This window comes from Lissotriton helveticus, chromosome 4_1, assembly GCF_964261635.1.
Source record: "Lissotriton helveticus chromosome 4_1, aLisHel1.1, whole genome shotgun sequence".
NCBI classification, from domain to species: domain Eukaryota; kingdom Metazoa; phylum Chordata; class Amphibia; order Caudata; family Salamandridae; genus Lissotriton; species Lissotriton helveticus.
In genome coordinates this window covers 981033193-981056511 of record NC_136063.1, presented here as the reverse complement: position 1 = coordinate 981056511, position 23319 = coordinate 981033193, and the positions used below count along the sequence as shown (strand labels likewise).

The 23319-nt window shown below is 43.4% G+C and overlaps 1 protein-coding gene across 2 annotated transcripts in view; it reads left to right on the top strand.

Moving 5' to 3' along the window:
• The window catches only part of GNAL (G protein subunit alpha L), a 955956-nt gene that overhangs the window by 877612 nt on the left and 55025 nt on the right, over positions 1–23319 (top strand). For both annotated transcript variants that reach the window (XM_078687601.1, XM_078687602.1), the window contains exons 8-9: positions 5131–5189; positions 15447–15567. In XM_078687601.1, the coding sequence (XP_078543727.1) occupies positions 5131–5189; positions 15447–15567 (180 nt within the window). The remainder of the gene's footprint in view (positions 1–5130; positions 5190–15446; positions 15568–23319) is intronic.

Here is a 23319-nt window from a genome sequence, read left to right as displayed (position 1 = left end):
TAATTTGAGTGGTAAACATGTTAGTCCATTATTTGTATTGACAAGGAATAGTGAAGGAATAGAAGAGGGATTATTCTAGAAAGTGTTTTTTCTTTTTTTGAGTTAATAGCAGGTGGAGGGGGAAGAGTCAGAGGGAAGGGTTTAGAAAGGCTTGTTTGAGGGATCTGAATTGTAAAAGAGGAATGCATTAATTGATTTATAAAACAAGGGCAAAATGACAAAATCTAATCAGTAGAACCAGAGACATGCAATTTTGAAAATGTCAGTACAAATAGCCCCAAAAGCACAAAGCACTAACTGTGGATATCTGGTCACGCTGGACGCGGACACAGTCTCAAGTTCAGGCCAACCACGATAGAGCGTGGACAGGCTTCATGGACCCAGTTAGACCCGCTGAACAGAGTACCTTAAATCCTGGTTTGCTGTGCATTGCGAGGATCTGTGTTGAAGATGCATCGTGCAGTCGAAGCGATGCGTTCGGTTCCGAGATGTGCTGAGGCTGCAATGGTAAGTCCTGCATCGTCTCTGATGATCGTGTCGAGAAGGGCTTCCAAAGAGAAGACCGATGCCGAGGATGCATCGCGCAGTCGAGGGGATGCGTTAGTTCTGAGGAGCTATGATGCAGAGTCTTGAGATGAGGGATGCCAGGGCCTGCACTGCTGAGTGTTGCGTCGCAGCGGTTCCGAAGATGCTGCGAAGGTGATGAGTCCCCCCCCCCTTGCAACGGGTCTGATCCACACGGCAATGCATTGGTTATGCTCGGGCTTGTGCCATGCTGCGGTGAGGCTGCAGTGGGAGGTCCTGCATCATCTTTAATGATCGTGTTGAGAAGGGCCTGCAATGGAAAGACCGGTGTCGAGGAAGCATTGAGCAGTCAAGGTGATGTGTTGGTTCTGAGGAGCTGCGATGCTGAGTACGGCGACGAGGGATGCCAGGGCCTGCACCGAGGATGCATCGGCTGTTCTGAAGATGCTGCGAAGGTGATGTGCGCCATAGCAACAGGTCTGCTCCATGCAGTAGCAGTGATGCACCAGTTCTGCTCGGGCTTGTGCCACGCTGCAGAGGACATGGGTTGGTTCTGTTTGGTCCACAGGGGCTGGCAAAGCACCTCGGGCCCACTTCCAGGAGTGTCCAATATTTTTACCAGGTGCCCTTTCCTAAGAAGGTGGGAGATGCTTCTAGAAATTCCCTTTGCAGTCCCCATGTAGCCTACCTTCCCTGCCTTGGCTCCAGATGAAGTACAGGGGGTATGTAGCCCTTTGTGTGGAGGCAGGAAACAGCCTATTGAAGTATAAGTAGGGATGTGCCCGGCTCCCCTCCCCATCCCCTATCATGCCAGTGACTGCCCATACAGGCACACTTAAGCTCCCTAGTGTGTGTTGCTGGCTAGGTGGAATACACAAAGCCTAACTGTCAACTACAGCCAGTCTTTTGGTCCAGAGACAGCTACAGACACTATGTGGCTGAGGCAGGAAAATGGCAACTCTCTAAAAGTGGCATTTTCAAAATTGTAATTTAAAATAAAATTTCACCATAAGAGAGGATTTTTATTTACAATTCCAGAGATACCAAACATTAACTGGCTACCTAGTTCCATTTGGAAATTAGCTTTGTAAATGTAATAAGATACTTCCAATGTTATCCTATTGGAGAGGTAGGTCTTGCAGTAGTGAAAAAAGAATGTAAGAGTATTACACTACCTGGACATGTAAAAATTAAAAGTACACGCCCTCCTTTGAAATACATTGTACCCTGCCCTCTGGCTGCCCGGGGCCATTCTATGGTTGACTTACATATATTAAAAAGGAAGGTTTGGGCCTGGTAAAAGGTTTATTTTGCCAAATTGAAACAGCAGTTTAAAACTGCACATGCAGGTTACTTAAGTAGGTGGCAGAATCCGTGCTGCATGCCCACTAGTAGTATTCAATTTACGAGACCTGATCACATGTAGTACTAATTTACTTAGGACTTATAAGTAAATTAAATGGATGTCAGCCAATTCTACCAAGTTTAGAGGAGAGAGCACTGCACTTTAGCACTGGTTAACAGAGGTAAAGTGCAGAGTCCTCACACTAGCAAAAATAAATTCAGCCAAAAGTGGTCGGTAAAGACAAAATGTTTGGGGGTGACCCTGTAGAGAAGGCCAGGTCCAACAAACCTTTATTAAGCTCTATTAGTGGGGATTTTATATTGATTTTGCAACTGTGTGTTGTACATATTTGATAGGGAATACCTGATGGGTGCCTTGTGAGAGCGTTTATGGCCAACACAGTAGTTTTGAGTTGATTATGGTGACAAGCCAATTATAAAAGTTACAGGTGTAATTGTTTACAATGAAAAGTCACAGTAAGGACGGTAGGCCTAACATATTTATTGTGAAAAGCTTATATTAAAGTCAATAGACATTTAAGGGTAGATTGTTATTACTCTGTATTAAAGCCTAAAGATAGGTATTTTTTTCCATGGAATCTCACAGATTTTCCTTTTAGGGAATGGTTTTGGTGCTCGTTACCCCCACTCCCCTGACAAAATGTGGACATAGAAGATTTTCAGTGTCCGACTCCTTACTATGCCCTCTTGGGAAAGCTTATAACTTGCTTTCCCAACTGTAATTTTGTATAATATGTCCCCCCATATTAGGTGCCTGCGTGAGGGATGTTCAGGAATGGGCTACTGCCGAAGAAATCCAAATAAGTATGAGGATTTGAATGATTGGTCTTTATTGATGACAGGCTCGGCAGGTGTGGGAGAGAATGTTATGGAAAGTCAACTGAACGATGATGTCAACGGTGCATGATACAGGTCTCTTTTTTTCCCATGGCTAATTGTTGGTAATTTGTTTTATACACATACAAATTGTATTGACTGGCACAGACAGTATATTAAAACAGGTGTAAGCAGTCAGGGTGTGGTTTTGGTACTGAGGTGGCAAAAAAACAGTAGGAATCTAACTAAATCTAAATAGAACTTAAACATTTTGGGAGTAGTTTTTTCGGGCGAAGACCAGATTTGGCAGCATAAATACCCTTACTTATTGTGTAATTTCAGGGTTGTGGAATTCCTGTAGTCCGATGCCCAGGACATTGTGTGTGGTCAGTGGCAACAAGTTTTCATGTTTATTTTGTCCTTGGGACAAGTAGGCCCAACCCCTTGCAGCACAAACCATTTGGCTCCACTTTATGGATCAGTGAAAGGCATTGTCTGTAGTTAAAATAATATTTGTGCCCATATATTAATGCTGTTTGAGCTTGTATTTATGGTTCATTAATGCAAAGTCTTTATTATTAGGATGAGTGCTCCGAGGAAATGTTATAAGCTTGGACTGTAATACTGACAGTGGTTCTAGTATAAAAATGTGTGTACACATTTGCTTGGTTTAACAATATGAGGCTACATATAATGCTTCCAGAATGCTCTCTTATTTAGAAGCTTGACAGCAAGATTGATAATTCTTTGCTTTCAAAATAAAATGTTCACAAAAATGCAACTAGGAAAAACGTTTAGCTGAACTACTGTGACATTTTTGAAGCATCATTTAATAAAACGTGTTGATGCATGCTAGCATTCCCAAAAATATTCATAATGAAAATTCATTGTAACCAGTTTCAACAAGATTTTGGAAAACATGAAAACAAACCAGCATTGGCAAATCCAACAGGTCCGACATGGATGGCTAGCCTTTTGTTCTTGTCAATGCGTGTCTTGTTTTTATATGGTTTTTGTAAAACTTTATTGATGTGGGAGCCGCTGGGTCCTCACCATTATGACAAAGATTGACAAAAAGCAGAAATATTTTTGGGTCTCAAAATGCACCCATTGCCGCTGTAGTCCCTGACAATTAACAAAACTACTTTGTGTGCCTATATTTTCCTTGTGAAAGAGCAGAATGTTGTCACTCACATTGAAGCCAGCCAATAAATAGATAGGGAGAGAGATAGAATTCGAATAAAAAACAAAAGGTCTTGGTTAACACCAGACCTAATAATGAGCCCAGTTCTTTAAGAAAGTCACAAAACTCCACCCATCATATATGTCCTTGCATTAGTGCAGATTTACAACTTTCATGGATTTGTGAACCTCATTTTAGCAGGAGCACATATGCATGTGTAGATTTGCTCATGTGAAAATCTGTTGGCGTTTACACGTTCTCTTTCCCTCCTACCACTTTTTCCCCAACTCTGGAAGGAGTTTTACTTTTGCCCTCATCAGGAGTAACTTTCCAACCATTCTCAGTTTGGAAAAGATTAGAGAAGAGCTGGTGAAAACCATTATAACATATAGGTTAGTAGGTTTGGACAGATTCGAAAGGGCATCCCAACTTTGGAACTTTTGCTTACCACTACCTCCAGCCCCAGTACGCAGATCTGCTGAAAAGTGGCAAAATAAGGAAATTGCTAGTAATCAAACCCTACTATAGTAGAAGCCCTGACATGATTAGATAGATCAGAGCTCTTAAATAATGAAATTGCTGACATAATTTGGCTACGTGGTACCAAAGGGACAAGTGGATTGTTGTTTTTACAGGACAAGTAGATTTATAAAGCAACCTGTGAAAAGTAGATATCCAGGTGAACAACCTTTACAACAAAACTTTTACAACGCACTACCATTACAACGCGGTCATTACAACGCAAACCATTACAACGCATTGCGCTGGGGGCGCTCTAGGATAGGGAATATATTTAATTTACTATCCAACACCTTCCCTACTATCCACGGGGACTGGAGTTGGAATAGTAAATTAAATAAATCACTATCCAACGCCTAAAAGCACTATGCGTTGTAAAGGTTTGCGATGTAAAAACCGCGTTGTAAAGGCAGGCGTTGTAATAGCCTGCAATGTAACGTCATACATCCAGATATCCACACCCCTGAGTTTGTATTACTGTAATCCACCCCTTCATTATTACAGAAATATGTGATTTCTTGTCCTACCCTTAACACAATGCCAACTTTTAGGCTCTGCATTAACTTGTTCCTTCTAAAAAATCTACAAATATCTGTCTAACATAAATTTCTTCCTAGATGTAAGGTTATTTTAATGGCCTCATCAACGTAAAGAAGAATTGACAGATTTGTATTCAATTTTTCTGTCCACAGTCCTAACAATAATGTTTGATTTCTTCACAGCATGTTTGATGTAGGTGGTCAAAGGGATGAAAGACGGAAATGGATCCAATGTTTTAATGGTAAGCTAATACTTTTCTGCCAGGTACCAGATTTGTATGAAAATGTCAAAGCTGCCACATATTGAAGTTTGGTTTGTTCCTCATTAGTTTGATTTAAGAACCAGGTAAGTGACAGGTGGGAAAGTGTGCTGGTAAATGGTGAATACTGCAGGAGTAAATGAGGTGTCACACGGAGACCTCGGACACGTTATCACTCCCATGTTCTTGAATGTACTCTCAAGTGGCAGTTCAGTCAACTTAATGAACTTCCACTTGTCCTGGTGTTATATATTATATGTCTAAATGTTTATGCTATATTGTGGTGTTTGCGTGTCTAGATTAGATAGACAGCTGCTGTGTTTGAAATGTTATATGTAATTTGTGCATGTTTGTTGCCGTTACCTTTGGAATCTGGACTGAGGTTATTTAGTTGACATTCCAGTGGGATAGCTGCACCGGGCACCTCTGTGAGCTTTCACACACTAAATTCGAACTAGATATTTTGGAGAACCTAGATTGGTGTGGACATCCTCTTTCATCTTCAGAATCTGTTTGCTACTGCTGAATTTCACCTGCAGAATTCTTTGCTTCTGTGGAATTTCTTCTGCAGAATCTCTTTGCTTCTGTGGCATTTCCTGTACTTCTGTTGCTGATATGCTACCCGCCTCACATACACTGCTCTAAAAGCTATATGTTCTCCAAAGAAGATCTCTTCCTTTGGATATATCCCATTCGGCCATATTTTGATGTCATCGATATCCAAGTAATGTGCCCATCCACCAATACATGTAGCTCTAAAGATGTATTTTACAGACTCCGGATTTTGTCGTCTTTTGCCTTCCTAGATGTGCTTTTTCCCTTATCCATAAGTAAGCTGACATTTTCTATACTTCTATTCAATCTCCATTCAATGGTTTCCAAGCTTTGACTTGTTTAGGACTCTTGAGAATGCCAACAGTTGCTTGGGTACAAGATTTGCATTTTTCAACGGTACAGCCATTGCCTGTCAAAGGAGCATCAAATAGTGGGGACAGGTAACCATCCGACATGTGAGGCATTAACACCGTGCCCAAATTACACTACGTGAAGTGGCGATCCTGAGAATAATTCGAAAAACCTGGCTGTGAGGTGCATTTAACAACAAAGATTGCATGAGAAATGCACTCAAGATCAAAAAGATTCACAAGCTGACCACAGTCACGCTTGCGAAATAACAAGCATGTCCTTCTCTGTATTTGTTTTCATGCAGTCCCCCTCTCATACAATTCTAGAAAAATCGGGCCGCACTTGCCCGAATATATTGTCCACACAGTTTTTCTCAAAAGGCAGAAAGCGTGTCTCTTCAACTACCACCTATATAGCAATCGGGAGCTGTTCAGGAGAACATAAAGTGTGCATTATGGATCATCATTGTCATGTCCCATCGTCGCACCAGTCACTGTATGGTGTAGTCAAACACAGACTAGGGTGTTTCTTCAGTGCATGTAGCGCCTGTCTAAGGTCATTGAATATGTGCGCTCTCCCTTCCATATTGATTTCGAGACATGCTGGATAGAGTATACTGGACTCTATGTTGAGAGTGTCTAGTTTTTGTGGATCTTTGACCATCAGAAACAGCTTCCTAACTTCCTAGACCTGTAACGTGGAGTCCAGGAGTAGAGAAACGTTGGCTCTTTTATGTCTGAGAGTGTTTTTTCTCATGCCTTGTGCAGGGCTGCATTGCAGTCCCTGTAATTGAGCAGCCTGGTGATGATTGGTTGGGGCCGAGCACTCTGGACAGGCCTTGGTGCCAGCGAGTGGTGAGCTCGCTCCACAACAAACATTTTGAAAAATTGTCTCTGCCTAGAATGTCTGTTAATAGGCGCTTCACGAATATCTCCATGTTGCTGGGCAGGGTAGACTCCAAGATGCCAGTGATCCTGTTGCGTAAAGATTTGGTCTAGGTCTTAGGTTTTGGTTTTTATCTCTTTCTCTATCTTGCCTTGTCTGTTTTTTGGTCATGGCATCTGTCAGGGATTGTCCGGGACTATGTGGGGAACACAGTCAGGGACTTGGGCAAGGACTGGGCACAGGGTAGAAAGCTTATACAGGAAGAGGAGTACAGTGCAGCCCAGGATCATGCAGGGGGTTAGAGGAGAAAGAGGGATCCAAAGGGGAAGCCTGTACAAGTGAAAAAAATGGGTAAGACATAGAAAGGAAGGGCACTCACAAAGCAATTTAGCATTCAGAATAACTACACCCAGGACAAACGTGCAAGATATATATATGAAACAACATTAACAATAAAAGGGGGTGTGGGGTAAAGCACTCAGGAGCTCCACGCAGTAAGACTGAAGCTCAGTAAGTTTCTTACCCACAGTTGCCGTTACAGGTACTGACTGCAAATACCCACATGTAGGATATGCAGGCAAAGGCATGGTCTGTGGAGCTTATACCTATGGTGAAGCTATAAATGCAACTCAAAGACAATACTCGCAGTGAACAAGAAACACCACCTAGGTAGTCAGCTGTGCCCACGGATCCTGGCGATCAAACAGGAACACACAAGGCAGTAACAGCAAGGGGGTAGAACTAAACACAAGCACAATAGACAAGGAGCTAGAAAGGAGGAGTGCTTAACAGGAAAGGAAGGAAATCACAGGGCACACTTGGCAGAAAGCAGGTAACAAACACAAGGCAACAGAAGCAAAACAGCAGAATAGAAAGACAGCAAACTAGGAACTGGAATCAAGGAATTGGGAAGAAAGGCAGGGACTGGAGAGGGATATACAGAAGGGGAGGCTACAGGGGTATACTAGAATAGTGCAGGTTAAAGAATCAAGAAAACAAAGTAGCATAAAAGGCAGTGCTGGGGCAGGAACAACAAGTGAGCTAAGGCTCAGGAGTCAAGGCAGCACTGCAGACAGTGCAGGTTCAGAAACAAGGAATTACCAAAGCTTCAGGAGTCAAGGTAGCACTGCTGGCAGTGCTAGTTCAGGAACAGGGAAATTACTAAAGCTCAGGAGTCAAGGTAGCACTACAGGAGTGCTAGTTCAAGAAACAGGACATAGCTACAGCTCAGGAGTCAAGAGAGCACTGCTAGCAGTGCAAATCAGGAACAAGAAATAGCTGAAACCCAGGAACAAAGAATAACTATAGCTCAGGAACTCAGGAAACAAGAGCACTGCAGGCAGTGCTAATTCAGGCACAAGGAATAGCTATAGCTCAGGAACTCAAAAAACAAGGTAGCACTGCAAACAGTGCTAATTCAGGATAAGGGAAACTGCTGCAGTTCAGGAACAAGGAATACTAAGGCTCAGGGGTCAGGGTAGCACTGCAGGCAGTGCTAATTCAGGAACAAGGAAAACAGCAGCAGGTAAGGAACAAGGCATAACTAAAGCTCAGGAAACAAGAACAGCAAAAGCTCAGGGAGCACTGGAAACAAGGATCGGTCTCGCCGGTAAACAGCTACAATGACCAACCTTTGCCTGAAGGGAGCTGGGGCTTCAAAGAGCTCACGGTAATAATATGCATCAGGTGTGAGCAGGCTAGCAGCAGTCAGCCACAGGTGAGCTGAATTCCTCCACCCATCCTTGGCCTGCAGGGGTGGAGACAAAGCAGTGAGCAGGGAATTCTGGGAAATGGAGTTTCAGGCATGAGTAGGCTGGCTTCAAGTATAAGCAGGCTGGCTTTCACAAAACCCGGCATGGATTGGGAATGGATGTCAATTCCTAAATGATGTCCAAATGCCTGGAAGTCAGGATATGCATACAGGGGAGTGTCTGGAGGCATAATAGAACACTGGAAAGCCCCACAATTCAGCCCCCTGGTGGTGGGCACGAGAGCACAGGGAGCGAATCATGACAGCATCATCCTCCAGGTCAGATATCAGCCTCTCCACCAAATCTATTGTGGCAACATGTTTATCAAGCCCCTCCGACATGCGGTCCAATCTGTAGGTGAGGCACTCATTCATACCGTCTATCTTTTTGAGGCTTTGCTTCATTTCACTCAGTATGGAGGCCGTCATCGCTTAGTTCTCCTGCAGCAGTTTGGGCTGATGTTAGCTAAGTCTTCCCCATCTAGTGTTATACTGGATTTTGTAGTTTTGAAATTAAGTGTTCCTGGCATGTGTGGCTGTGGATACACATGCTTTGCATACTTCAATCATCTGGTGTTGGGTCCGGAAGTGTGAAGTTTCTTTTTCTTCAAAGAAGTGTTTTGAGTCATGAGATAGTGACTCCTCTTCTTGGGAATACTGTGCATGGGCATTGACTTCATGTCAAATTGTTTTCTTTCCACCGTCTGGTTCAGTCATGTGCTCCATTGCTCCAGCTCGATATCGCTTCAGACTCTTTTTGGTTCATAATTTCTCCCTTGTACCCTGTTAGTATTGTTCTCTGACGCGTTATCACCCTCTGTGTTTTGAACAAAGAAAAACATCACCCGTCAGCCCTAAATGATTAGATCATGGCAAGCTGGGCCTCGCCCATAGGGCTTTACTTCTCTCTATTCGTCTTTATCAACGATGATCTGCTGATTGAACAGGCTCCTTACCATTTCTACCCATGGTGCCATTCCAAGTACCTGTGAACCAACTTGGGGATAGGCAGAGGTCTGCAACCTCTGCCTGTCCCCGACCACCGGGAAGAAGACTGTGAGACCTGCAAATTCTTTCGCTTAGAGAAAACTTTTTGGGATCGAGGAGTACGAGGTAGAGAAATGCAGCAAAGAGGCTTCCATGAGGAATCCAACACCTTGGCTCAAGGTGTCAAACAGGAAGAAGAGGAGATCTTTGAGGCCTCAGCTGCAGATGAAGAGGGATCTCTATCGAGGACTCAGATTCAGATGCCAACACTGATCTTCCTCCTGGTTGCTGTACCATGAGTACCAAAAACCCAGTGCCCACACCTAAAAAACACTCTGGGTTGATCGAGAAAAAATCTCCTGGGCCACCACTGCCATCGGGCCATGGTCAGCACCGAAAATCAGATTTGGATACCCCGCCCTCCGGCTCTGCTTCGAAGCACTTGCTGCTGAAGCCCTCCGCCTAGTATGGCAACAATGGGGCAACCCTGTGTCCCTCAGAACCTGGGTATGTATACAATAAACTACAATGGTTCTGTCGCGTAGAACCCAACCGCTTTGAAAGAAACCCGAAAGAGTTGCTTGATACCTATGAAATAAGTATGACAAGTATAGCATTTACATTGGTTAAATCATGAAACGTATCACAAAAGATGTTGGAACACATATCAAGTGACGTAGAAACACAGATTTAAAGAAAAACACCTACTAATAAATGCTTGCAATAGGCTCTTGCATATATGTATAAAGCAAAATTTACTAGAAATCAGAAGGCTGTCAATACAAGAAATACTGACAAAGTGACATGTGATATGGTGACATTAAGTGCCCAGTGATAGTGGTGCAGTGCATATATACAAAGTGATATTATGTACAATTCTTTATACAGGGAAATAGAATGCACTCAGAATGACCGCATTCTCTGGTGAACAGCAGGCTGCCTTATTGATTTAGTAACCAGAGATTTGATTGATCTTAACCATATGGATTTGCCGACGTTTCAACCCTGACAGAGCATTATTGGAATGTCATGGTGGGTCTTCTTCAGGACAAGTGGGAGTGTTAACAGCCCAAAAAGTGGGGTGACTTGCCTAAGTGTCCCTTCCTGGGTGGAAGCTGTCAGATGATCTGCAAGTGTCAGATAAGCTCAAGGATTGAAGATTGCTTCATAGTGTGAAAAACCTAACACAATGTGGTAATTACTTCCAAAACGCGGAGGACACAGAATAAATGAGGTCCATCAGGGGGGGTCAGGCAACAATCCTGAACAATTTTGCTTGATGTGACAGTGGCAGCTGCAGTCTCCACCTCAGCACCAAGCTGACAGCTTTTGGCTCTGGCCTCTTCAGTACCACCAACTTCGGTACCAAAACATATCTCTGCACCAAAAATGGCACACAAGGACTTAGCCTCCGCTGTAGAGCCTATCCTCCATAAGATGAAGGAGAAGCTCGATGCCACACAAAAGCAAATACATATTCACCCTTCTGGGCATATCCTATCTAAAGCAGTGGTCCTTGCACCAGCTCCACCGTCACACAAGTGACAACTCTCCTTTTGGGAAGCAATTGATCAGCCTGTGCCACTTAAGAAAACAAAGACTGATAAACCAACCAGTCCTTGATTTTCTCTCCCCCCCCACTACCCTCTAACCCCCTCCTCTACCATCTTCACCCTCTCCTTCACAGCCACAGGGTGACACACTTGATATCACCTCTCAGGGGTCTTAACATTGAGAGCAAGACACAGAAGACTATTTTTGACGCACCAATGGCACCTGAACCTTGGTCAGCTTATTATGTGGACCCTCCAGGGGACACAGATCCAGATCTATACCCAATGGACCCTCACCTCCTGATGACATCACCTCCTGTAAGTAGCTTATCAGCAGGGCCGCTACATACCATCTGGTACCCTTAAATAAGGAACCCTTAGAAGAGAATTTCCTGTTTGAGACCCTCTCCACCACGAATAGGGCGGCCCAGTATCTCCCCATGTTCAAGGGTATGCTTCATCATACTGATAACATTTTTAAAGACCCTGCGTGAACACACATCATTACTTCTGTTAAAAAGAAGTACAAGGCATCACCCTCAGACCCAATTTACATCAGAGGGTAGATTGCACCAGATTCACTAGTGGTCTCCAATGCAAGGAAAAGGGCCAACTCACAAGCACAGAGTGACTCGCCTGCTCCCAATAAGGAAAGTAAGCTCATCGATGCCTCGGGTTAAAGAGTGGCTGCACAATCTGCCAGGTACTGGCGCATCGCTAATATACAAGGATTCCTTGCCACATATGATTGTGCCCACTGGAACGAGATTGAGAAACTACTCAAGCACCTCCCAGAGAAGTACAAAAAGTGAGGGCAAGAGATGGTAGATGATAACAAGTTCATCTCCAATAGTTCAATCAGATGCGCCCTTGATTCTGCATAGACTGCTGCACAGGGCATTAAAACAAGTGTCCTATTATACCGTTCCGCACAAGAAGCTTTCCCTGAAGCAGGATCTTCTCACTCAGAACCATGGAGAAATCAGGCACCCAAACGCCAAGGGACTGAACTGAGCAATTTGTTCCTGTGGTCATAGAATCCGATTACTTAAATCCCCCACCTGAATGTATACCATCCTTAAACAAGCCTTTCGACCTACTACCGGGGAGTTTTATGCAGCCAAATGAAAAAGATTGGTATTTTACTGTCGCAATAACAGTATCAATCCATTTAAGGCTACTATACAACACATTGTTTGTTACTTGTTGCAAAAACTGAGGTTTGGCTTTTACATTCATAAGACTACACCAAGCCGCAGGCACAGCTTACCTTCAAAATAGACAACATTTGTCCTTATTTAAGTTGTCACTCATCAAAGCCTTTATAGAGAGCCTCATAAAAGTAACTCCACCTCACGCTCCACCAGCACCAACGTGGAATTTAAATATAAATTTAACAAGACTTCTGGGTCCACCAGTTGAACCACTGCATCATTGTTCACTACAATTACTGTCATGGAAAGTAGCTTTCTTTATAGCCACACTTCACTTAAGCATGTTGGTCTTAACCTTGGCAGGGCCGTTCTTCCAGTTACACAAAGATAGGGTTGTGCTTAGCACAAACTCTATGTTCCTTTCTAAGGAGGTTTCTGCTTTCCACCTTAATCAGTTCAGCTACCTGTGTTTTTCCCTCGACCCAGACACAGTATTAGAAAGAGCGCTCCATACACTAGATGTAAAAAGAGCACTTATGTATTATATTGACGGAACAAAAGACTTTCAGAAAATAAAGCACCTTTTCATTGCATTTTCACTACCACACAAAGGAAAACCCATATCCAAGTCGGGCAATGCCTGCTGGATAGTAAAATGCATTCAAACATGCTATGCTAAAGCCAAAAGGACTTTACCCATTCCCCCTTGAGAACATTCTACACATAAGATAGGGGCTTCAATGGCTTTTCTAGGTAATATCCCAGTAGCTGATATTTGCAAAGCAGTTACATGGTCCACGCCATACACCTTCAATAAGCATTTGTGTGGATGTTTTAGCAAGCAAACAAGCTAACATACGACAGGGTGTGCTAAAAACACTTTTTAAAACAGTTTCAACACCCACAGTTGAGCCACCGCTTTTAGAGGGCACTGTTTTATAGTTTATGCAAAGCAGGTAAAGGGTAAGATGAATATAAATTGCAACGCCCACAGGTGTCCGGGAGGATGGAGGAAGCATGCGAATCTACAGCCCCACATGCCTCAAACGGATTATGTTACTCACCCTGTAAGCATCTGTTCTTGGCATGTAGTGCTTTAGATTCGCATGCTTTCTCCATCCTCCCCGGACACCTGTGGGCGTTGCAATTTATATTCATCTTACCCTTTACTCCATTCCCACCTGTCTGCGGGAAAACAATTTAACCTGGAGTCGGTGCCCATGCGCATTGTTCCCAAGAGGAGGAGTCACTCTACCTTGAGGCTTGAAACACTTCTTCAAAGAAAAACAAACTGCACACATCCGAATCCAAAACTAGATGGCAGAAGTATGCAAAGCATGTGAATCTACAGCACTACATGGCAAGAACAGATGCTTACAGGGTAAGTAACATAATCCTTCGGTTGTGTTCGGTCTGAGTTTCTCATGATGGGCGGGGGGATGCTACCTTAGCGGCACACAGCTCAAGCAGATATCTGCCTCATAGATATTGGCAGCCGTTTGATGTCTAGCAGTTTCTGTTAGTGTTATGAGGTTACCTGCTTGTAGCTCAGTCACGTTCGGGTTCATTCCCCAGTTAGGGCCCTGTGATGGAGGGCACCAAGACAGGGTTTTTGCTGTCCAGTATGTGATGAGCACGCATCACAGCTTGAAGGCTATGCTTTGGTTCCCACTAGTGCCTCTCTGGGTGCACAGATTATTTTGCAGCGCTCTGTATGAGCCGGACTCCCAGTATGGAATGTGTTTGCGCTCTGCAGCAAGAACTCGCATTATACAGCTTTCCATGCCCTCTGAGCACATCAGGTGACAAAGGGCAGCTAGCATGGCAGGGCCTTTTCAGTAGCTCAGTCGTCATGTCTGCAGGGCCTCCAGCCTATATAGTACTGGTAATCTAACATAGGCCGACACACGCCTCCATGCTGCCTTTCAGGGCAGGTGGCTGCACTCACTGGGTCACCTGCTCTAAAAGTCGTTGGTCGGCACAGGTGCTGCCTCTCTCCACCCTCAGCCAGAGAACACAATTGTGATGCGATCAGCAAATTTCGAAAGGCCACAGGCACTAGGGTCAGATTGGTAACGCGGACACTCGGTCAATGGCCATGGGGCCGGTATCAGAGTTCCAGCTGTGGGCAGCCTGGGGAGCCGATTTGGACGGTGTCTGTGGTATTCGGATGATGCCAGCGGCCCAGTGGGTGCCTGAGTGGCCTTTCTGGAGGCAGATAGGTGTCCATTACCTCCATTTTACCAACGGTCGCAGGTGTCACTCCCTTTCTCTCGCTTGGCTGGCCCATTAATGTATACATATTTAGCAGGGTGCCTAAGCAGAAGTGGCCTCACTTGTTTTCAGGTGTGTTTCACCAGTGTGAACTAATCCATGCATTTTTTTAAATCTAAGTAAAGTTAAGTAAACATTCCTCTGTCAGAGACCCCCCCCCTTCTTTTTTTATAAAACTTAGCCGAAGCAGTGTTTTGTGGAAAGGCAATATGCAAATGGAGGCCACTTTGTTTTTGCATGCCTGGGCCAATTTTTAATCCCAATCCAATCCTTACAGGCACGCCTGGCTCTTCAGACCCCAAGGCCGCGATAGTCGGCACACATATTCTGGGTTTTTCACCGCCACCGTTGCAGTATATGCAGGTCAGCAGCATGAGCCAACAGTTTGTGCTGTCTATTGGGGCTGATTTGTGTTGATTATTGGTAAGGTAGGAGGAGCAGCGCTACAGAGCAGCCATCTTCCAGCTTGACAAGCTCCCCCCTGTCAATTCCATATTTTCTGCATAGACACATAGACCACTTTTTGCTAATGTATATTAAGTGGAACTGATCTACTTATTTTGGAATCATCTTTAAAATCAAGTAGGGAACTAATGCCTCCAGGGTATAGGTTGGATGGTTGTAGTTAGAAGAATCAGGAAGTGTTATTTGTTAAAAGTAAAGCTCAAGTGTCAAGCACCCTATTGCAATTTTTAACTCTTCTGTGCACTTTGTATTTGTTTTCACACAGATGTTACAGCTATAATATTTGTGGCGGCTAGTAGCAGTTACAACATGGTAATAAGGGAAGACAACAGCACAAACAGACTACGAGAAGCCTTGGATCTCTTCAAAAGTATCTGGAACAACAGGTAAGGTTGTGCAGCGACTAGGCAGAAGCATGAAATAGCGCTTTTCAGATTATATTACAGAATGTAAGAACATTTTTACTTTTAAAATAAAATAAATTAGAATTTAGTGTTGACACTGTAAAGTAAATTTGATGGAGAAAGCCCTTGATTGAACTCCCCCCCCAACCTCGCTCTTCTAAAAAACAAACAGCAACAAACAAAACACAAAGAAATGGTGTACAAAGGCATTACCTTTTACAGGATGAATTTTGATGTGCTGTTTTTCAGAATTTACCGGCCCCCATACTGGCCCAAATGCACACAATTCTTACTTAGGCAACACATTATTCCAGTCTACAAGGCTGGGATCCCTGAATACAGCTGGGCATTTCTATAGCTATTTTGCACCAGTAGAGTCCTTTTGCAGTGCATATCCTGGCATCATCTGACATTTTAGTGGGTCGACTATTAATTATTTTTTTTCAAGAGGTAGGAAAGTCCCGCCCCCACGAGAAGTCTGGCTTCTGGGCTCTTTCAGTGACTATGTCGGCTGTCTTTGATCAGGGTCCTTCTTGTGGTGATAAGAAATCTTGGAAGCATTAGCACACAGGTTGTGCAACTTATCTAAAGTTTTGCATGTCTTAGCTGCGGAGGCTGGTCTTCTGGGGGCATATTAAGGGACAAGCTATTATATATCAAGAAGCTCACTATGTAAACAAAGCTATATAGACAAATTACGAAATTAATAGTTTTCTTTTTTTTTGCATATTGTAATCTTCGTCAAGCTTGACAAATCTTCTCTGAGCTAAAGAAGCAATCAGATTGGCTGTTTGAGCCTCACAGCCAATGCTCATTGTATCCTAAGCATACTTTTTCCAAGGCTGTTCAACATATACTTTTCCATAAGTATAATAAACAGTAACCATTAAACAGGTATCTAGTTATCAAATCAAACTAACACTAAAACCATGACACAACCAATGGGTGAAAATTAGGTCAACCAGTGCCTACATTGTGTGAGATAACAACCAATCAGTCCTTTCTCATCTAAAGTTCCAATGGCCTGAAAACATAGAGGGGAGGGTTGGGGGCCTGCATGTTTAAATGGCCATGAGATATGTATGGCAGCACCCTTACGTGTGCACTTAAGCCCAACTAGACTTAATCTATCCATTGTAGAGCCACAGTCATTTCCTTGGTGGTGCAAAACGATGAACTTATTGAAGGAGTCCCTTTCCTTCAATCAGTTGCTTTGGATGCCTTGATGCAAGTTCACTTGTGAAAATCAGTTGTTCATGTAAAATGGTTGACCAGGAGTAAAACATGCTGTGATCTTTCCTTCAATAAAACCAGGTTCCGTCTTAATACAAATAATGAAACAATAAATGGATTATCTCAACAATCGTCTATAATCCAGAACACTACTGAGAGAAACATTTCATTGTGCTTATGCTACAAATTCTTTAAAGACCTTCCATACACCTGCTGGGATATATGATACCAAGAGAGATAAGCTAAGCAGGCGGATGAGGGGAAGAGCTCCATGACAGCTCCACAAAAAAGAAGTAGAAAAGATGGACTGTTTCCAATATTTTGGGGATCCAAGTCCAGAGCATGGATGTCACAGAATTCCTGCCAGAAAACGAGGGAAGACCACACACATTTGTGTTATGCTTCATCATCAGCAACCTCTCCCCACCCTGGTAGGATAATACAGCCTGGGCGGACTCGACTGCCAGACAGACCCTGGCAGGAGAGCGTTCTTAAATAAAAACGAATGGGTAGAGACGGTAGCCAGATTAATTAAAAATACCTTGCGGTTCCCTGGTATATCACTTTTAATGGTGGGGCGGAACTCAGGTATGTCTGAAAAACAAAATGATACAATAAATTTGATGACAATGGCTCAAATCGTCACTCTTAAGCCAACATGTTTCTGCCCTAATGTGTAGCCTTAACCAGTCTGGGACATTCTTCAGGGTTCTGGATCCCTAACTTTCTCAGGCGGACTACTTGCCAAAAGACTTAAGCTAACACACAAACCAGGTTAGTTACTTGGAGGAGCACAACTGTCTACTGAGCAAACAGTTTTCAAAGACATCTTCTCCAGTTATAAGGCACCACACCTTCATGTTTTGCAGTTAGAAGTAAGTGTAAAAGGGCATGTATTTACATCCAGATTTCTTAACACTGCTGGGCACCCTATTTTGCTAGACTGGTCAGGAATATTTATGATTCACTATCTTCTTGGTGATGGTCAAACTAAAGCAACACAGAGTGGAACTTTAACTCTCAAAAGTGCAGTTCCAGTGGTGGTATCCTGACACTGTCCTCTTGCAAGAGTCAGGCATATGGCTTCAGTGCAGGCCAGCACTCTGGTCCAGGATTTTTTACACCAGCATGCCCCATAGATTTCTATTACTGAGCTTCACCATCTGGCTTCTCAGTACCGGCGGTATGGATAGCTGCATCTGCCTTCCGTTTGCAGGTACATCCTGCAGGAAAGACTGGTGTCTTCCATAAGAATAATGTATGCCCTCAAGTGGAAAATTATGCATTTGATATCTGGAGAAGCAGATAATTCCCATAACATACCAAAATTATACAGTATGATCCTTATTTTCTTTATTTGTCCAAATATGACCTTCGCTATAAAAAGTATGTTTAACTAATATTACTGGTGACCTCAGATGAACTTAAACACTTCTTGGCATCAGGAATCTTACTGAAACATAACTCTACTAAGAATTTTAATAAGTTTGGTTACTAAGGAGCTAAGCAGGTTCCTTTATTCATCCAACTTTCTTTATCCATTGTAGACTGGTTTCTATCCAGCCCACAGTACAGAAGCAGTGATGCAGGACAATGCATCTGCGCTAGTTCTCCTAATTTGGATTAACAAAGCGATTCTGCTGAATCGTTTGAAGGCAGCTGGTCTATCAGGTCAGGCTTTAAGTTGAATATCCTCCTCTCTAGGATGCCACTTACAGGAAGTGCAGCTTGGTTTATTTTCTTCTTCTGAGACCCATGTCATGTATGGGGACCCCCAGGACTTTAATGTTTACATCCGTCTGTTGATCTTAGCAGTGGCTAGTCAGTAGTTTCTAGGACTATGCCGATGAGACTAAGCTCAACCTCCAGCTCTACTGCCCTATACCACCAGAAATGTCTATTTACCCTGCAGTTCATTAGGAACTGGATGGGCGGTAACTCCCTGTTATGACCGAGCTGGTTATTCTCAATTACAGGACAGATCTCTGAGCCAACACCTACCGGCACTCTGGCATCTGCCAAGAGCCTGGACGTTCTGGTAGACAATCAACTGTCCATGATCCCTCATATCAAGGCAGTCATGGCAGAGTGGTTCGGCCTATTGAAATCCATCAGGCAGAACAATCGGTATAGAGTATTCACCTGCATGGTTATTCCCTTCTTGCACTGTAAAACTTATTTCGATTGAGTGGAAGCAACTTGACATTTGCTGTTAGATAGCATTTTATAATCTTCAAATATATTTTATTTAAATTCTGTACTGTAGCACGGAATCTGTGTTTTCCATATTTATGTGAATATCATTGGTTCACGTCTCTGCCTGATGAGTGCTTCTATTTTGTGCTTCAGCAACAAAAGCAAACATGCTGGATTCTTAATTGCAACATATCCCTCCAGGGGAAGGCTAACACAAATTCAACACTCCTTCAAAGAGCTATACTCCACTGCATTTCTGGAACTTGTCTAAGTGAGCAAGCCAGCTGGCTGCCCCTCTGACCATTGTCTACCTCAAATCTTCAAATGCATTATTTTAAGAACTTCAGTAGCCCTCCCCATCAGAGCACTTCTCAACAACTCCTTAACCAAAGGAGCTTTCCCAGGAAAATTAAAAAGGCACACATATTCCTGTTAATAAAAAAAATAACCTGGACGCTCAAGACCTTGACAACTACAGACCTATAGCAAACGGGCCGTTCCTGGGTAAACGTATAGAAAGAGCAACCTTTGCCCAAATGTCACAATTCTTTGAAGATAATTCCCTACTTTAAGACTTCCATACTGGATTCCGTCTGGGAAGAAGCACTGAATCAGCCTTAGTCTCAATCTGGGAGAACCCTAAAACAAAGTAGACCAGAACAAAATTGCAGCCCTTTTTCTCTTGGACCTTTTGATGGTCCAGTTGATCATGACACACTAAGCCAAAGACTCAAGAAAGCCAGAATAGAGGGCACAGCTCTCGCTTGGATCATGTCCTTCCTACAGTAGAACAAATATCCATATTCCTCAAAACCATACAGCATTAAAGCAGGAGTCTCTCAAGGATCAATCATCTCGCCCATGCTTTTCAACATCTACATGAAATCATTACTGGATCTGATCATATGTTTTGACTTCACCTGTTATAACTACACAGATGACCCGCAGATACTTCTAAAATTGGGAAGTCCAAAGGATATTGGAACATCCAGAATCTTTAGTTGCCTCTGGGCCGTTGACCAGTGGATGATATGGAGACACCTCAAAATGAATGCATCCGAAACTGAAATACTCAACTGTGACGAGTAGAAAATATACAACCATCTATGCGCCCTGGCTGACTATCTAGGATCACCTCCAAAAATGTGTGTGATGGTACTTCTAAGTTACCATGAATGCCAAGCTATCATTGAATGCCCAAGTGTATATGGTAGATAAATCAAGCTTTCTTACAATGCGGTGGCGTTTGTTCCCACGCTTACGATTCTCCATAAGTTCTAAGTGGCAGTTTCCCTTGTCCTTTTAAAATGCCCAGCCCTCCTTACCGGGTCTCTTAGGGGCCCTGAGGACCACCATTCCCCAGTGTCAATTTTAAATTTTGGGGGAGGCGAGTGTGTGCCCCTCCAAACCCCAAGCCGTTGATCGGCTGCAGAGACCCCATTGCCTGTGACCGGATAGACCTGCTGTGTCCCAGGGACCCCCTCACTGCATAGTAGAATGGGGGCATACACTGCCAACACTCTCCTATGCAAGGAACACAACTTTGATCCTGCCTAGGTGAGAGCACAGCAAAATGCTACTCTCGCCTGGATGAGAGAAAGGTTACTGAGCCGGCTTGCGCCATCACCACAATGGGTCCTGGCTGGAAAGGGGGCAGGAGCTCCTCCCTTGGCCCAAACATTTCAAGGACATGTGGATGCCCCAAGTGACTCATTTTTAATAAAAAATGCTGACTCCTGTCAGCACCCAGTATAGGTGCTGCGGGGGCCTCCTGGCCCACCACGCATCCCTCAGTTATTTAGCCAGATGTGGGTGCCCCGGGTGGGCACCAGGGTACTATTAATAAAATAAAGTTATGGCTCTATCAGGCACTCGAGATGGGAGTTGGTGACAGGATTTGTCTATGCTTGAGTGCATCCTTGCAGGGGGACATCTTGTTTGACGACGTAATCCAGCGACTCCTGGCCAGGAGGACTGCACCGCGATGGATGGAACAAGTGGGCTGCTTCGTACAAATTACATTACACAAAAGAAATAGGTAGTAGGGAATAATGCGCAAGAACAGTGTTAAGCTATATCTTATCTTTATCTAGATGACTGGTGTATGCTCTAGGGCAAAGATACAACCACTACCAAAGGTTGTAACAACAGGTAGATAATTTATCCACCATAAATTCTAAACACAATTTCTCCACCCTAGCAACTCTAGAGAGTTCAAATGGCTATATAAGAACCTTTGACATTGACATGACATATCAATAACAACCGTTTCTCTTATATAGTTTTCGGTCTTTTCTTTTCAATGTAAATTCATGATTCAGTCCAATCACCGGGTACAGGATATAAATAAATCTTCAATGTTACAGATAGCCAACGGATTTTGCCAACACGTGTTTCGTCAGGCTTCTTGGCCAATGACTTCGTCAGGGCAATTATACTATTTTCCTACTCAGGTCCTAACGGCGATTATTAAGCTGCAATTCAAAAAAATCCTCTATGGTGATATTAGTTGTGCAGCAATTTGCTTTATATAGTGATGAGCGGTCAGTATCTCGACCAATAATTTCGAATCTTTGTTTTTAGGAGGCAATATTTGCTTTCTAGTTGAACAGAAACCGGTTCATGTTGCTCAATATATTTCTCGAGCTTGAACCGTCATGGCTGGTTATTCAAATAGCTAGACGCCGACGAGAACACGAGTCTTAGACGGAATTTGAATAAACAGCCATGACGGTTCAAGCTCCCACATGGGCCCATCAACCATGGTACACCACCCTGTTGGAGCTGTCTCTGGTTCCACATCAAAAGCTGCACCTCACCTCCAGCCTCGCCACACAGAACCATGGGAAAATCAGACATCCAAATCTCAATGAATTGAATGTAGCAATCTGGCTCCTGAAGTCATATAATTTGGTTATTCAAATCTACCACCAGACTGTATGAATATTCTAAAAGAGGTGAGAAAGCCTACCACCAGAGCTTGCTACGCAGCAAAGTGGAAAATATGTGTTGTCTACTGCAATAACAACAAAATAGACCTGATAGATGCTTCTATAGAAAACATTATTTGTTAACTGTTAAACTTATCGCAAACTGGACTAGCTTATACATCTATTCATTTGCACCTCACAGCAGTTGCCGCGTATTTGCAGAACAGGCAATATTTATCACTATTAAGAGTTCCAGTGATCAAAGTCTTCATGGAAGGCTTGAAAAGGGTACTACCACCAAGGATGTCTCCTGCCCCAGTATGAAATCTCAACATAGTCCTTCCAAGGCTCATGGGTCCACCTTTTGAACCATTGCACAAATGCCTGTTGCAGTTTATCTCATGGAAAGTTGCTTTCCTCAACGCGATCACCTCATTAAGGAGCGTTGGTGAGCTACAGGCATTAACATTTGAAGAACCCTTCTTTCAGCTACACAAAGACAGGGTAGTTCGCCACACCAACCCAAAATTCCTCCCAAAAGTAGTTTCTGCTTTTCCTGTAAACCACTTAGCTGAGTTACCTGTGTTTTGTCCTCAACCTTATTCTGTTGCAGAATGCGCTCTTCACGCGCTTGACATAAAAAGAGCCTTATTGTACTACATAGATAGGACAAAAGACTTTCGGAAAACAAAACAACTGTTTGTTGCATTTACTCCACCTCACAAAGGCAATCCCATTTCTAAATCTCGTATTGCAAGATGGATTGTTCAATGCATTCAAACATACTACGCTAAAGCTAAACGGGCTTTATCCATACCCCCTAAAGTGCATTTCACTCACAAAATAGGGGCTTCAGTGGCCTTTTTAGGTAACATTACTCTAGATGACATATGTAAGGCAGCTACATGGTCTACACCACACACATTTACCAAACACCATTGTGTAGATGTTAGCACGTCAACAAACTAATGTAGGCCAAGCAGTACTTACAACACTACTATTTCAAACAACTGCAATATCTACAGGTTAGCCACCGCTTTGGGAGTATACTGCTTTGTAGTCTATGTAAAGCATGTGTATCTACAGCACATATGCCTCAAACGGATAATATTACTTACTCAGTAAGCATCTGTTCTTGGAATGTAGAGCTGTAGATTCACATGTGCTCACCTGTCTCCCTGGGTACCTGTAGTTGTTGCAGTTCTTAATTATACATTCATATGCATGGACATCTCTATACTACACTTACTTACTCCATTCTCACCCTCTTTCGGGACAACAATCTAACAATGGAGTCGAAGACCATGTGCACTATCACTTAAAGGAGGAGTCACCTTACCTCGTGACTAGGAAAGACTTCTTCAAAGAAAAACAA